Source organism: Pleuronectes platessa, chromosome 15 (assembly GCF_947347685.1).
Source record: "Pleuronectes platessa chromosome 15, fPlePla1.1, whole genome shotgun sequence".
Taxonomy (NCBI): Eukaryota; Metazoa; Chordata; class Actinopteri; order Pleuronectiformes; family Pleuronectidae; genus Pleuronectes; species Pleuronectes platessa.
The window spans coordinates 3496877-3514494 of NC_070640.1; the positions used below are offsets into that span (position 1 = coordinate 3496877).

General features: G+C 44.3%; 1 protein-coding gene across 3 annotated transcripts in view; it reads left to right on the forward strand.

Moving 5' to 3' along the window:
- Nucleotides 1–17618, forward strand: part of gria4b (glutamate receptor, ionotropic, AMPA 4b) — a 92850-nt gene that overhangs the window by 57195 nt on the left and 18037 nt on the right. For 2 of the 3 annotated variants that reach the window (XM_053442349.1, XM_053442350.1), the window contains exons 7-11: nucleotides 2412–2579; nucleotides 3804–3908; nucleotides 5416–5526; nucleotides 12855–13061; nucleotides 15723–16096. In XM_053442349.1, coding sequence (XP_053298324.1) covers nucleotides 2412–2579; nucleotides 3804–3908; nucleotides 5416–5526; nucleotides 12855–13061; nucleotides 15723–16096 — 965 coding nt within the window. Of the gene's footprint in view, nucleotides 1–2411; nucleotides 2580–3803; nucleotides 3909–5415; nucleotides 5527–6495; nucleotides 6529–12854; nucleotides 13062–15722; nucleotides 16097–17618 lie in introns of those variants that run through there. The other variant, XM_053442351.1, reaches the window with a different exon arrangement.

Genomic DNA, 17618 nt, shown 5'->3' on the forward strand with positions numbered 1-17618 from the left:
AACACGCTAGACCGTGGAGCTCTAATCATCTCTCTGATGTGACGGGAGAAGATATAAGAAAGGGCAGTGCAGACAAGATGAAGCGTATTAATATACAGGAGCATGTTTGCAAGGTGTGCGAAAGCAGCAGGAACACAGAGACACAAATACATATGAAATCTGCTTGAAGCTACAGCTAACGTATAGCAGCTATAATGAAATATGATCCGTCCGCATGAACATATAAGAAACGTCCGTAACCATCAGCAATCTGCTCCGCTGCGTTCCACCACTCTGCTGCGATGTGACAGACTGACCCACTTTACATTCTTTTACAGCCACACAGATTTCAAATGGCACTGTGGCAAGAAGGCATCACGCCATGGTGGTCAGCAACCCCCCCCCCCCCCCCTACCCTGCAGCAAATCTGGGCCCGACCTAAGATTTCTATTTTAGAATCCAAATGCACTGGAGTGGAAATGGTGTGTGTGTGTGTGTGTGTGTGTGTCTTTTGAGTGTGCGTGTCCTTCGCCACTTTGTGTCTTGACAAATTGCCCTCTCTCCGAGTCACAGTCAGTTCTTCTGTCTGCTGGTGGATCAACATGGCTGCTGCGTCGGGTTTTCTGTACTTGTGTGTTAAAAAACGATGCCACGTCTTTAACAAGGTCGAGGAATCAGCGGCTGGTTCTCTAACCCTCGTGGCTCAGACTATAGCTTTTATTTGATCAGTTTTAAAACAGCCTGGAGAGACGCTGTCCAACTTCAGCTGCATCCTGCAACAGCACGTGGACTTTTACCTGCTTCATACCTGAGATCATCGTCCACATCTCCCACGGGATTAATAAAGTATCCATCTATCTATCTATCTATCTATCTATCTATCTTGATCAGCTCTGGTGCTCATCAACAGGTTGTTTTCCTGGTCGGGGAATCAACCAGTCAAATAGAGCTTCATAGGCAGGATTAAGGATGTTGACTTGCCATGTGGCTACCTGGTCTTCTAGCCAAATTCATACATTCAACCAAGCTGCACCAGATTCAGGATCCAGGAATTAATCTCTCCGAAAAAAGGTTCAAAAACTTCCTGGATACGTCCCCTGATCCGGTATTTCTACTGCGTCCTCCCTCTAGGTTTTGTAGGAACCTGTCGAGGAGAGGTTCAGCTCAGGATCTGGGTTGTCCACTAACCAGAAGGTTGGCAGTTTGATTCCCATCTCCCCCGTCCCATAATGAGCAAAGTGCTTTACAGTTTTGCTCACACACACATTGGTCATCAAGAATAGTAAAGTACAATATAAAAACACACCATTTACCATTTACACCACCCGGCGATGCTCAATCCTCCAAACTAATCCTCTGACTTATTTTAATTGTGCTGATTAGAGAAAGAGAAACTGTCTGACGTCTGACTCGTGTCATGTGATCATCGCTCTGCTCTGCTGCTCCACTGGGAGAATTAATCCGACCCCCCCCCCCCACACGTCCCACGCTCCTGTCCCCGGCAGCAGTGATCGTCCTGTTATTGAGTTCGTCCAGCACCTTGATTGTTTGTGTGTATGGTTTCACTCTGGGCAGATTGTCAGAGAGGAACCAGGGGATCGAGAGGAGCGGCGTCTGATGAGAGCCATAATGTCACAGTGAGCAGAGGGCTAATGAATAGGATTCACCCCCGGCCGGAGGCAAAGTTAATGAACTCCTGCTAGTTGGGATAATTAATGGCAGACTGCTCCCCGGCTGGACTAAACACTCGCCTCTCTCCCTCCTGCCCCCCCACCCTCTCTTTCCATCCTGCTGCCTTTTCCTCATCCCCCTCAATTAGTTCTCTGCGGCGCCAGAGGTGAGTTTTAGGGAAATGGACGGCTCACGAGGGACAGAGGGATTTTTTTTGGTAGAGTCTCCCGGTCATAGATAGATTAGGGGAAACGGGGCTCTCACTGCGGGGTGTGTGATCTTCTCTCCTCGCCCTCTCTCTCCCGGAAAATAATGAGCTGAGTGAGAACTGCTGTGTTTCTGCCACCGCCGGGGTCGAGGCAGCGTGGGACAGCTCGGCCCTGCAGACGCTCGGGAGGCTCTGTGATGCCGCCTTACGCAGACAGGGTGTTTTAAAGAGATCTGACCAGCAAATGCAGCAGAACATTTTTTAGCTGTCCGGCAAAATCAGCATTTAATTTGCCTCATACCTGTTTTTTTATGTGCAGTGTGTTCCCAAAACAGACAGAACAGCCGGCCGGCCTCCAGGTTACAAAGACTGTAAATTAAAAAAAATCACAGGCTCCCTCCCGACTGAGTTTTATTTCCTTTAGACAAGTTTTATAAGCCGGAGTTGAAACATGACTCCTGCTGCAGCGTTACTCTGTGATGCAAAGATGTGTTTTTTAGTGGAGGACCTTCTTAAGCTCTAACACCTGCATCTCTGTCCCCCCCCCCTCCAGTACACATCAGCGCTGACATACGACGGGGTGATGGTGATGGCCGAGGCCTTCAGGAACCTGCGCAGGCAGAAGGTCGACATTTCAAGGCGGGGGAACGCCGGCGACTGTCTGGCCAACCCCGCTGCGCCGTGGAACCAGGGCATCGACATGGAGCGTACTCTCAAACAGGTGAGAGAGAGGGCGGGGGAAGGAAATGACATCACATCACTCATCCTCTGATTTATACATAAGCTTACATGAGGGTGAATCAACTTCTCCATCACATGATCATTTATAACTTTAGATAGATTTATCTTGCTTAATGTGGTTCTCTGTAAAGATCAAACTGGATTTATTGATGACACGCGGGGTCAAGAGGAATCTCAACTTTATTAACATCACCACCACAACTCCAGATGACTCTATCAGACACGATCAGGCCGTATTCTGCTTTAATCAAAATCATAATTTAATTTTTGGTTATTAAGCTTTTCTCTGCAGCCTCTGCATTTAACTTCCTTGGTTCATGAATAGAAAGTAAAGGTTGAAGTTGTAACCATTGTGTAATCAGATGGTGTCACTTCCACAGCCTGGATCTTCTTACTTTACACTTTAGTCTGAACAAAGACATGAACCCTGGTGCAAACTCTCAGGCGTGAAGACGTCCTGAGTCACATTGTTGAAGAGGTGTGTGTCATCTGTGGGAATCTATGCTCATGTAGTTTATGTAAGTGCGTTGTATTTATCCCTGTTGGCTTCGTTCATCAATCATCCCGATGCCGCGGCACACAGGAGACATCAACCAATCAGGGCTCCTCGTTCTCCTCTGGCTCGCCCCCAGCTGCCGGCTGGCGAGCGTATCTCCACTCTCTGAGTTTATAGCTGCTTATGGTCACTGCCAAAGCTCCCGTCTATTAATAAGATGAGTACATTACAAGATCAATACCTATTGGCTTTGTATCAAAAGTCATACGTCAGGTGACCCACAGCGTTGACCTGGTCCTGTGGTGTTCTTTACTGAAACTGTTCATTGCTGCAGCTCCTCTATTCAGCCTCTGTCGGAAACACGCTGGCTCAATCTGTTGTGATTGGTCCACTGCTTCCTGCACGTTGAAGCTGAATAAAAAACAAAGGGAGTAAAACTGTTAATACTTTTAAAAGTGTCTCTTTCTTCAGCCCGATCCCCGACATTATAGATGAGACCTGCAACACAACTTGTCACAGTGATGGTGACACTCTTAAATCCTTCTTGCTGTTCTCGTATCGATCCGCTTCTTCTGGTGACAACATGTTTTCGTCTTCTTTAGTAGGAGATTGACCTTCGTGCTGATGATGTGTTTGTTTCCTTGTGTTTGCCTGCTGCTGTCAGCGATGTCATTTTTAAACCGTGCATCTCTTCTCCTCTGTGTGCAGGTCCGGCTGCAGGGATTAACAGGTAATGTCCAGTTCGACCACTATGGCCGCAGGGTCAACTTCACGATGGACGTGTTTGAACTGAAGAATAACGGCCCCAGACGGGTAAAGCATCACACCACACTGCCGCCATTCGAATAATTGTCCCATGTAATGTAATCCTGCATGTTTCAGCCCTCACACGTCTCTGCAGGGTCCCAGATATGTGCCGACACATCTGGGACGACACAGAGCGCAGTGTGGCGTCTTCTGTTATCATAGCCAGTTCTCCAGTAGCTCTGCTTCTGCCCCGACAGGATGGAAGTGTGAAGATGAAACTCAGGGAAAATGGGGGCTGGGTGGGGGGGAGATGAATGAGAGAGAGAGAGAGAGAGGTAGAGCACTTGTGAGAGTGATGGCATGGGGGTTGAAATGAAATGGAGAGCAATCAAGTCGGAGGGATGGGGTTGTGGGGGGGCCCGAGGAGGCAGAGAGGGGTTCCCATCAATCAAAAGCTGCTTTGGCCCGTCTCCTGGTCCCAGTGAGGGTCCTGTCAGGACACGGTGTGTGTCTGTGTGTGTGTGTGTGTGTTCGGGTCACAGCCTGCTCTCCAGCGTTTCCCATGTTCCTCAATCATCCCGATGCCCCGGCGCACGGGAGACATCGACCAATCACGGCCCCTCGTTCCCCCCCCCTGGCTCGCCACCAGCAGCCGGCTGGCGAGCGGATCTCCACCCCCTCTGAGTTATGGCTGCTTATGGTCCCTGTCAAAGCTCCCGTCTATTATGAGATCGATATATTATAAGATCGATAGGTATTGGCTTTTTATCAAAAGTCATAAATCAGCCGAGCATTGCTGTGAACCTCCTCTCAGCGTTATTCCCTCAGAAGATTCATATAACGACCCTAACACATCATGTGTGTTAGTTCCAGTGAAGGACTTCTGGACAACAACGGTAACACATAGTCGCCTGAGACAAAACGAAGCAGCACAACCTTTTGCAACCTCTTTGGTTTCAGCTATAGACTATAAGTTATAACTCAAGGACTCACTCAGTCTGTTTAAGTGGACACACAACTCTACGTCAGGATCCTGGTGTTAAAAGTGGTTTTATTGGCTAGAACGACAAAAACAGGGAAGTAGTGTTTAAACATTAATGTTTATTCTCACCCTTGGAAATAAGTGATTGTTTGTAAATGATTTTCAAATCCACAACCAGAGCTAAGACGTATATTGAAGATCTGCACCTCTGTTGTTTAGCATATAACTTGTGTATTTTATATTAGTACACACCATCGACTGTATATGAAAATGGACGACGCATCTCCACTTCCTGCAGTTGTACAGAAATTAAAATAAAATAAAATCTTGAGACTGCGCTGTAGTGATCGCGATGTGGAGGCGGAGTTTCGATATAACCGTCACATACTTTTCTGTAAACACATCTTACGCTCAGCAAAAATTAGTTTTCATATGCAGGATATTTACGATCCACCAACCACCAGGGGGCGATCACGATGAATCGGCTTCACTGCTGGAGAGCTTGTCGTGTCGTCCATCTTTATTTAGAGTCCACTTGTACACGCTTCCCATCATGGGACATACGCTCACATCCCCCCCCCCCCCCTGCAGATCGGGTACTGGACCGATGCGGACAAGCTGGTTCTGATCCAGGATTCTCCGCTGCTTCCAAACGACACATCTGGCATGGAGAACCGCACTGTCGTGGTTACCACCATCATGGTAAGAGACACACAACACACACTGTGACACACACACACACACGTGCATGCACCCACTCTGATCTTTAGCAGTATGAGATGCCAGGAGACTTTATTATCTGGTGCTGCTGCAGAACACACTGGACAGTTGAGGTCTATGCAGATTCAGGAGCCTGAGGCTCAGAGGCCTGACAGAGATGTACAGAGGTCGGCTGCACTGATCTGCATCACCACCTTCTCAAGGTTTAGTGCTTTGGTTTTGTTCCGAGGTTCTTTAAAACTATTCCAACACTTTTCTCTGTGTTTCCAGCTCAAACATTATCAGCAGCTGTTTCTCCTGAACCTTGTTTCCTTTGTTATTCTTTCTTGTTTGATGCTTTAACATTGATATAAAGAGTTATTCCAGATTTACGTGAACATTTTTAATTGTTTTCCACGTTGACAAACATCATTAGCAGGAACATTTCAAATGCTGGTTTGCAAGAGTGAATATTTCTGTTTTCACACCCAGAATTCAGCAGTTTTACTACCGTGCAGTGTTATGACTGAGAGATTGCACCTCTATCACAGTAGAGTACATTTTCAGAGGAGAGAGGTGGAAATTTGTTTTTATTACTCCAATAGAAACTATCAATAAAACATCACACAACTCCAGGACTATTTACCGTCACTTACATTTTCTTTTATTGTGCCAATAAACAACAACTAACGGCTCCAGAACCAGCTGCCGTTTTCCAAAAGGCTTTTGAAACTCTTCCAGTTCCACGCAGCCTCAGAACCAATCAAATCATTTTACACATGATAGACGTGAGCGGCCTCCTGCATGGCATGGGCCTCTCCGGCTGCAGCAGCGACTCTGACATGGCCGACTCGCGTAGATCAGTTGTTGAGCGTACATGTGGCAGCTGATTGGAGGGGGTGGGGGGAGGGGGGGAGGAGGAGGTGGGAATGGAGAGTCCTCAGCTCAGAAACAATCCCTCCCTCTTTTCAGCCCCTGATGAGGAACCCCATTTTAAGAAACTGAGCCCCAGTTGGACGCTAGCAGGATATGAAAGCCCTTAGAAGGCCGAGTGATGGACACCGAGCCGAAATGACACCCCCTAAAGACACTGGGCGGGAGGAGACACACGCGGCGGCCATGTTTATGGACGCCCCTTGTTCAGAAATCCGAGCAGGAAACGGAGCCACTCGAGAGGAAAATGAAAAGCAAATTGAGGTGGACACCCATTGAGGCTCAAATGGGTTTTTTTCCCAGCTCCTATACCAGCACAGTGTCATGAACAAGCTCCCACTGCACCTGTGTGTGTGTGTGTGGCCACTCACTGCTCCACCATGGGTTTGAATGTGTTTTTAATTTGTGCAAAGATTAAAAGAAGGAAACAGGAGGCATTACCAGGATGTGAGTATACGTTGTGTCTAACTGAATTACTGTGGATCTGTCACTTTCCCCCCGACTACCTGCTTCAGCGTTCAGAACACTACGCTTCCTGTAAGCCTTGAAACAGCTTAGACAGACTAATGCTCTCATAATCATGCCAGTTCATATCCATCACGCTTTTATTATGTAGCATGATGTTATACTTACATTGTGACGGCCGCCTTTTCACGCCACCGCTTCTTTACAGTGTGTTCGCCGTGTTCACGAGAGTTAATGAAGCTGCCATTTTACATCCGGGAGCAGCGGAAAGTTGGAATCAAACTTCATGTGTTTGTTCCTTTCTTTACATTTGATTTGGTTAGTTATGGTTTCATATTTTGATTTGGCGAGCACGCTAAATAATTTGGTATTTTAAATATATATGTACGTCCTATCGATTGGTTTGTAGACAGGCGCTCATTTGACGTCTGTTCTGTTCACTAACTCTTTTGAATAAAGTGTATTGAAAACGATTAGTCCCTCCGTTTGAATGGAGAATGAATGAGTGAGTGAACTGGTTCCTTGTCACTGTAATATCATCGCCACCAGCAAAATGAACGTCCTTTTCCTCTAAACAATATCTCAGAGATATAACTTTGCTGCCTTCTCTCCTTTTTCCTCGTCTATTGTTTAACTCCTTGTTCTGTGAGCTTGAACTTTAAAGAAGCTTATGTAGCGTTTTTGCACCAGAACAACAGAAGGAGCCGCGGCGATAACACTGCCATCGATTTCCTTTTATGTTTAAGTGAGCAAGAGATTTAACAACGGGAGATAAAAGGAACAAGAGAAGTTTTAGGCACAGACAGAGAATCCAGGCCACAGCTGGGACCAGGACAATGAGTGTGTTCGGCCAAACGAGCCACGGAAAACCTTTCATTCTCCCCGGGTGTAGATTGATGCCAGACATTTGGGTTTGTTGTACTTATTCTAGAGTTGAGCACAGAACCTACAGCTGAGACCCAAACCTGCACTTTCAGACCTGACCCAACGGTCAGTGGAATTTAAAACAATTTTTTTTATTAATTCCTCTTCAAAGTGCTTAGGAAACGCTTTCTCACAAACAAAAAAAGATAATCTGGCAACAGCATGAGGCCGTGGAACCGGATCCACCAGCACAAACAACCTCCACTATCCGATAAGCCATAACCACTGTGTAACACTATTGCTTCTCAATATAATAAATAATCTGCTTTACTCGTTAGTGGATCAGCTTCGACTTTTCCCAAAAATCTCAACTCGAGAGCAAACACCGAACAAACACTTTCTAATCCAGAAACAGAAGTTTGCACAGGAACCCTCCGGAGGCTCTTTAAAGAGAAGCAACGTGATCGTAATGTTTCCACAAAGCTTTTCCCTTTCTGCAAATCACTGAGGATTTGGGGAAGTTTATGCAGAATTTAATTTATTACTGTATTTCACAATAGCTATTTCTTTTTGACCGTTATAGTGTTTTTCCTTATGTATTATTCATTGGGACATTACAGGAGCTGATCGGTTTGCGTTCTTACGTGCAGCCCCTCCGCAAAGTTTCAGGAGCTCAGTGCACGTCTGTAATACACACATATAGAGAGAGGCTTTTCTAATTTGTTATATTTTGAAACAACAACCTTCTCTCTTGACCTGTGTGGTCTTATCTATGAGATATCTGCTCCATCCCTGACAGCAGCAGTAGTTCCTGGAACCTGATAACTGAGATTCATCCCCAGGAACTCATCCCATCAGTTTGCAGTGGGAAGAAAGTCCCTGTGAGAGAGAGAGAGACAACCACAAGTTGTGTTTGATGTCAGGTTGCACGTGGAGTTGCTGCTGTAAAAACTGGCTTCACGTTTATTTCCAAACAACATTTAAGTGTTTTTATACTAACTCTGCTGTGTGAGGTTGAAATGAGCTCATTCCGGCCTCCTCCTGTGGCTGAGTGGACCTCTGCTGCTTGTTGGCACAGAGAAAGGAGCTCGGCTGAAGATAACTGAACCCTGCACTTGTTAGAAAACCTGTTTCACTCGGCCGTTCACATTGTTCAGGTCCCTGTAAATGAAAAGATCTGCTGCTGGGTTTCATCTGGTATTTATCTGTCTCTGTTAGCAGATAACACATCTCTAGAATGTCTCTGGCGTCTCGCTGCCTGGAAGTTGATGCATCAACAGAAACGCTCTCAAAGACAAAGTCTGCCTGTCACTGTGGCGTCAGGACGAGGCTGAGCGCTGTGATGAAGTGTGTCTCTGCTTTAAACTCCCTCCATTTGCACTTTAAACCTGGGACGCCATCAATTTGCCGGCAGGAAAGGAGCACAATACAAGGTCCTGTGGTTATGTCTCTGTTCTACCATTGTCCAAGGAAATCTGGTGGAGGACGTGTTTGGCTTTTATCTGAAGGGTCAACTTTAATATCCCAAATTCCTCCTGATGATGTCACTGGGACACACATGTCTTCTATGGACGGATTCATTTGTTAACAAACCTTTTGTCTCACACGGACAAAATGGCATCATCACCTCATCCAGTGACAGTGAAAAACAACTCAACAATAAGAATCTAAAGTCGGACAGGCCCTTAGCAGGTGAATATCAGGTGTAATTTCTCCTTTATTGGAGTTTATCCTCCTCTTCCTCTCAAAGTGAAACACTAAGTTCTTCTTTTTACCTTCGCGTGACATTTTTGTGAAGGAAAACTTCCCAAAAAACAAATGAATCGATAAATGATGAAATGAACGATTTACAAAACCTGTTTGGAATCATTGTTGGAATGAGCCTAAATAAATAGAGTGCGAAATTAATGTTTGAGGGGACGTGGTTTTTGAAAAGATAAACGCTACAAATTGCAAATAAAACAGGACAAACAAAACACGGCCTTAATTCTTTGTAGAGAAACAAATGTCTGGTGGGATTTATGCAGCAGTAAATTGGTTTTTCTTTTACGTCTAAAAGTCCTATTTTAAATCTTCTTGTTTCTGGCTGCGAGAAGCAAAAAGTGACGACTACAACTGTAAAGTTTGAGTTTGAGGCTGAGCTTTAACAACGTGGACTTTCACTACATCACCATTGTTAATCCAAAGCCCTCGACAAGGACCTGGTGTTCTCCTGCAGCAGCCAGTCGAGTGCACTTCATATGAAAAGAAAAGGGGACATACATATTTTTTATCTTTGTGCTTTGGATCTTTTCCCCTTTTTCGAAGGCACACAAGCCGTATTAAATCAAAGTCAAATAAAGATGTGTTTAGTGCCTCAAGTGGCTGCTGATGAACCAGATGAGAGATGTACTGAGAAGCACCAACGTGCGTTTGCATCATAAAAGGTTTTGTGCTCAAGTTGTCGTACGTGAGGGGGCAACAGATTGTTTACCTTACATAATGCACACAACCCTTTGCACAGGGCAGCCAGATGTGTGTGTCTGTGTGGGTGTGGGTGTGTGAGTGTGTGTTTGCATCCTCACGTATGGATCTGTGACATCCAGCCGGCCCTGCAGTGTGTGCCTGTGTATGTTAATGGCATGTTTAATTAGTCTCATTAGGCCGTGAGTGAGGCAGCGTGCTCGTGATTATTGACCAGCCTGTCAGCCCTCGCTGTGAACATCTCCGAAGTGCCGCTCTCTTCTCGTGCCAGAAACACTGACTGAGTCCTTTATCTCTGCCACTTCACTTCTGCTGCTCCTCGGGCTGCTCCCCCCCCCCCCCCCCCCCCCGTGCCGTCGTAAATCATATGGATTAAAGCTGCTTTCTGTTTGATATACGTCCAAAACAAACTCCAACATCAGCCGGGGGGAAAGTTTCAAATCGGACCCACGGTGAAAAACTAATTAAAGTGATGCTGTATTTCACAGGTACGTCATCCCTGAATGATTATTACCACTATAAATAGAATAGCAATGATTAGAGTGCAGAACTCTGCCAAGACCCAAAGAGTCCCCTCAAATTCAAAGCTGCACCAAATTTCACACAGTCATAGAAATCTGTTTTCCTAAATATGTTTCATCTGGATCCACAAATTCATCTCTGGCAATTTATCATTATGCATATAGAATGTGAATTTCCTTTTATAAGAGTGTCTCTACTTTCCTTACACTTGGCACCAAATGATAAAGTTCTTAAGTGCATCTCTGAAATTTAAATAAAGTTAGTCGTCTTTCGGAAACTATAGGAAATATTAAAACCCAAGTCAAATAATCAAGAGGACATATTCAGTAAAGCTTTTTTTAAATTAATATTTAGCTTTATTTCAGACTCATGTGGTTCATACCATTATAAAGAAACAATAACACAGGAATACTATCATCACACTCCACAGGGATTAAAGGGTTTGTCTCAGTAATAAGCTTATCTCATTCATTTATTCTCTTATTAATTCAATCGTTTATTCTGTTAGAATTACAACAGCAGGGGTGAAATATCTAAATTCCAGGTAACAGATGTCTTGTTTTGATATGAACCTGTTAAACTGTGCCATCATAATGTCGTAGAGCAACATCTTATTGTGCCGCAGGCTGAGCCGAGCATTTGCATTCTCCCCCTGCCGCAGAGTCTTTGGTTTACCTCGCTCTGGCCCCGGGCAAAGTCAAGCAAACACATCTCCAGAATAAATTGCTCCTGTTCTCAATATGCAATCGGCTGCGTTCCGTGACAAAAGTCATTTGTTTGGAAATGTGAGCGGGGGGGGAAACAACACGGGGTTTACATTTGGATCACTCCCGGAGCAAAAGCAAATCTAATGATGTATAACGCGGCGCTGGTTACGGTGCAGAGTGATGCAGTCGTCTCCGGTGACTGCTCGAGTTGAGTCAGCCTCGTTTTCAGGTTTTTAAGTCATTCGCTCTGACTGCAGCTCATTTCTCATTTTCCCTTTAGCTTCACGTCTGCCTCCACCTCTGCTTCGTCATGCGTTCCCTCCTCCTCCTCCTCCTCCTCCTCCTCCTTCTCCCTCTGCCTCCCTGTGCATCGTTCATCCACATTAACTCTGGTGGCTTCTCTCTGTCTGAGATCCAGTCTGTGTTGTGAACATGCAGCACTGGTGTCGTCAGGATGCACATTAATCTTGTTTTGTTGTACAATACAAAAATCATCTTTAGGAAACAAATGCATCTCCCAGCAGCTGTGATCCAGTCGGTTTAGAGATGTTAAATTTAAAGCTACAGCACGTAGAGTTTGAATAGACCCAGGGGTCAGTCAATAGAAGAAGTTAAGTTTGAATGACATATAAAGTTTAAATAATGTCTTATTGAATAACTATAATATTACCCAACAGAGGAGTTTGTTCTTTGTCTCTAATTCAAGCCTCTGACTGACTTCTCCATTGTAGCTGAGGCTGCTGGGTAATGTTGTATTTAGAGCCATGAATTGAAAGGAAAAATCTGATTCCTGTCGTTTTTTAAACTTCTGTTGTTCAGGTTTTCAGGATTATTTATCAAGTATGAAGTTATTGTTTGAATGATGGATTTATTGTTGTGGATGACACTTCAGGAACCATCATGAAACTCTGTAAATGACCGTTTCACCTCACGTCACAGTTTGACAGCACAAATGATCATGTTGAAAATGTTTTTTATTTCTTAAATTATCTGTACAATTCCCAAATGATTCATGTGTATCTCCGAAAGACAAAATGTTAAGATAAAACATTCATGTCTGCTCGTTATTTATCTTCTTCTGTTCCATGTCTATGTTTCTGGAAACATTACTCCTGCTAATTGTTGAATAAATAAATATTGATAATCATGTTTTTATGTACATTACATTGCCCGCACGCATGCAGATTGAATACGAGCATTGCTCCACAGCGCTCCCGGTGGTCAAACCCCTCACAGGCTACCTTTAATGTCCACCCTGATTGGTCATGTTGAGCTGCAGCTCCTGTTTGTCGTTCTGTTGCGTGTCCTTGTGTGTGTCTCCATCCGTCCGTCTGTCTGTCTGATGGTCTGGTTCACTGCTTGTGATCCCTTGTGTAGGAGGGTCCCTACGTGATGCTCAAGAAGAACTGGGAGATGTACGAGGGCAACGACCAGTACGAGGGATACTGCGTGGACCTGGCCTCGGAGATCGCCAAGCACATCGGCATCAAGTACAAGATCTCCATCGTGCCGGACGGGAAGTACGGCGCCAGGGACCCGGAGACGAAGATCTGGAACGGGATGGTCGGGGAGCTGGTGTACGGGGTGAGAACATATAAAGAAAATACTACAATACTGTCTTTAAATAAATGCATTTAAATTACTTTTTTAAGTTTAAAATGTCCATAAATTAGTGATAAAAGTCAAATTTGGTCATGCACTCTGTGAGAGTCCATACAGCCAAGTACAATACATTAAATAGACAAATTAATCACCTGTTATCTTTACGACCATATTAAAAACCCATTAAAGTCAGAATTATATTAGTTTAAAATGTGATTAATTAAACTAAATCACTGGGTGAAGAAACTCAACTTCCTGTAGATAGTTTCAAATTAAAAGCCGGTTGGACCCAGCTCTTTTCAGCCACCGTGAGGCTTTTAATGTGAAATATCTTCACAGCTGTAGGAAATTACAGTAAAATTATAGTATTGTTGTGCTTCTGTAAATGCACGTATTACTGTTCATGAATTATAATTATTCTAGACAACAGATAAACATGGAGGAAATGCTGAGTTAGCATCAATCGCGAATAAAAACAGATTAGAAAAACGTGACTTCTTATTAAATTAGGATCACGTGTAAATCCTGGTTTTCTCACAGTTATAATAAATACATTCCCCGTCCTCTCCCCCTATTTGATCAGTTATGATGAGTTATATATAGTTATAATATTACATAATGCTGAATACAAATATGTTTCATGTGATGTAACATGAAGAATATTTTTGCTGTGTCTGAACAAACAGCATTTCTCGATCTACAGAGTTTGAATTCATTTTCAGTTTGAACATCGCTGAGTTGTTGTTGTTGTTGTTGTTGTTTGTTGTGTAGATAATTAAGCCCATCGGAAATGAAAGCGTAAACGGGCTAACCGTCTCTGGTGGTATCGATGCTAGCAGGAAGGAGGGAATTAGTGCAGCATTAGAGCAAAGCTCCTCGGTCGGGTTAAAGAGGAGCAGCGGAGGCGTGGAGCTTGTTAGAGAATCTCTGAGGTGGCGGTTCGGTTCGAGGTGAGGCGGCTCCCTCCTGGTCGACCTTGCTGAGGAATCAAACAGGATTCAAGAATGTGGTTTGGATTGATTTTGGGGATTTCAGGGTCGAAGACGGCAGCAGGGTGAAAAAAGAAGCATATTTGAGAAGTGAGACATAGAAAACCATGAAAAGTAAAAGGTTCATGTCGAATAAAAGTCGGATTTTAGCTTCAGTAAATGTTCTGGGTCAGGAAATGGCTCAACATAGTACAACATATAGTTCTAGCTCGAGCAATATATTTAAAATATACAGCTTTGCAGACAAAAATAGAACAAAAAGTGACATTTCTCTGAGCCGAGCTTCATGGGTAGCGCCTGTGAAGTGGACGGTGGCGAGCAGAGACTCAGTCCGGGGACGTGTCAGGACGGATCAAGTGGTACGGTGACCCTTTGGTGTAAAGAGGGACCAGGTCGGTCAAACACACATGAACCAAAGAAGCTGTTCTCTGCTACTTTTACCTATTTCACAAGAAGTGACAGCAGATCCCCCCCACGCTGCAGGTCACACAGCCAGGGAAAAAACACAGGATATAGAAATATATATAAACAACTTATAAAGTCAAAAGATGAAGAATAAGAATGAGATTTAGGGTAAACACCCGAGGAAGGACAAGAAGAGAGGGACTGAAAGATGCTCGGTTCAGTGGAAAGTCCTCACAGCGACAGATGTGTGTGCGAGTTGTGTGTGAGGATGAAAACCGTGCATGAGTGTGTCCAGTCGTGCACGGTAGAGTTTGTGTTCGGGGCCAGTTTGGAGGCTGGAAGCTTTTCTCTTCAGCGTGCACGGGAACGTCTGAGGACACGGAGGCTGTCAGCACTTTCCCGCTCAGAGACCATTCACGTCTTCCTGGCTCTCCCATGAAAAAGCCACAAAAGCCCTGCCTCCCTTTAACCTGCCATGTTCTTCAGCGCACACTCAATGCCCCCCGAGCTGTCATCTTAGTGCATTTTGCTGAGGATGAAAGAACTTAAATCTCTTTCATTTTCTTTCTCCCCCCCTCGTCGCCCATTTTCTCCTTTTCCTCGCTCCTTAAGTGTCAGATGGTCGTAATGAAACTTTAAATTCTCGCCGTTATTAAGCCCTTTGCTCCCGAAGCAGGCGAGCGAGGTCACACAAGTGTTGCTAAGTCACTAATCTGGTTTGTGGATTTCCAGAAAGCCAGTTTGCATTTTTCCTTTCCTTCCACAGCCGCAGACCTCAGAGGTGGCCGCCTCACATTTCCCCCTTCCTGTGCTGTAAGCATATTTCTCCGACACGTTCTTTTGTTATCCTCCAGAGTTCCAGTTAAGCCTCTCAGCTTTAGAGAGGGTCCCAGAATTTATTTTTCAATTTCTCCCTCTGTCTTAACTCGATCACTCCGAGGATGAATTCAGCTTCAGAGATTTGTTCAGTCGAGGGAGAAATTCAGATAAATATGACACGAGCTGCGGAAGAAGAAACGGGGGTAATTGTTGTTGTTGTTGTTGTTGTGTTTTCTGGCGGCTGGCGAGCTGCTGGCCTTCGGGACGTTGTATCTGTGACTAAGTGATGTTTGATTGCTGCACAGCTCAGAGAGATGATCCATCATTTGCGTTTGTTTATCTGTCATCATTTGGATTTGCTGTGGCTCTCTTCGCGAGGCTCATTCCGACGGCTAATCAAATTCCTCTTCTTCCAAACTCTTATCTGCAGAAAGCGGAAATCGCTGTGGCCCCTTTGACTATAACGTTGGTCCGGGAGGAGGTGATCGATTTCTCCAAGCCCTTCATGTCGCTGGGCATTTCAATCATGATCAAGAAACCCCAGAAATCCAAACCGGGGGTGTTCTCCTTCCTGGACCCGTTGGCCTACGAGATCTGGATGTGCATCGTGTTCGCCTATATCGGCGTGAGCGTGGTGCTCTTCCTGGTCAGCCGCTTCAGCCCGTACGAGTGGCACACCGAGGAGCCCGAAGAGGGCACTGACGGTCCGCCAAGCGACCAGCCTCCCAACGAGTTCGGCATCTTCAACTCGCTCTGGTTCTCCCTGGGCGCCTTCATGCAGCAGGGCTGTGACATCTCCCCCAGGTAAGCCCCCCCCCCCTGCTCCCTCCGCTGTCAGAGACGTTAGCCAGTGTCTCACTGCAGCTCCGTCCGGCCTCGGGCTGGGGACATATCACACGACCTCCAGGACAGTTGTAATCACAATGTCACATCACGTCCGATTGGATCGTGGTCGTCTAGACGGTCAGTCCCTCGCCTGCCAACCCAGTTTAGAACTCCGCCATTAATTTAAGTTTTATCGACAGAAGAGACACTGCAGGAGACTGGGCCCCGTCCTGTGACAGTGACAAGAGAGAAATTAATCATTTTAAAACTTGACTTTGTTAAGTTGTCACTGCCCCAGATTCTTTACTTCCATTGTAACATGTGTGTGGATCTGTACAATACAAGATCTAAAGTATTCCTTAAGTCCTGTAGTGTGTCCTCAACTGGAGTCATATCTCACATTCACGTTAAAGCTTCAGGTTTCATTATAAACTGTGAAGATACATGAGAAATCCTCTCGTTCTTCACCATTGTGAATTTTAATGACAATAATGGTGATTGTTTTTGTTGCTGAATAAGATGCATTTTCACTCACATCATCTTATAACTACATTTAACTTCATATATTGTATTTTAATTACGTAAGAACTTCATATGTTAAGCTTTGGCATGACGTAAGATTTCTAATTATATAGTGTTGTGTTGCTTCTATACGACTCTAAAGTGTAAAATCAAAATGCTGTGTGTTTGGAGAAATAGTTCAACCTTTTAAGAAATATGCTTGATTGCAAACTTTCTGAAGTTTGATGTAAATCTTTCCAGGGGTCACAAAAAACCTTTAAACACCTTTAAAGCTCATTAATTAACAGAGTGCATCTCACTTATTTAATCCCTACATGGTCAGAAGGAAAATAAGAAGGGGAGGAAAAATTAGAGGATCACCTAAACCATTATTGTTCAGTATTTGAGACACATGATCGTCTGAATAAAAATATCATAACAATCCAGCTGATAGTTGTTGAGATATTTTACTTTTTGGGCTTTAGATTTGTTCGAAGGAGTTTTGTTGAATTGGCTGGTGTGACTTTCCCTCTGTTTCCACTCTTTATGCTAAGCTAAGCTAAACAGCAAACAGCAAAGAAGTTAGATTTGTTCCATCTCAAAACAAAGCAAACAAGCATGTTTACAACAAAAATAAAAGTTGCTAGAAACTAGTAAACTAGTAAACTAGAGTCCGACTGGCAGGTCACGATATTGGAGAGAAAATACTGATACATCTCCAATATATACAAACCTTATGTTGAAGAAAGTAATCATAGTTTGATCATTTAACCATAAACTTCACAATGAATAATAACAAATAAAAAGAAAACCAAATATATCGAACTTGAATACATATTCTCTGCATTGATTATTCTGTAAAATACAAGTTTTCATAGCATCAAACATAAACGCTGATAAAAGTCTGTGTATCGGTCGGGCTCTATCAAAAACTCCTTAGTGTGTAGTTTCTCTGTCACTGATGATATAGTGTTAGTATAAGTAATATATATTCAAAGTA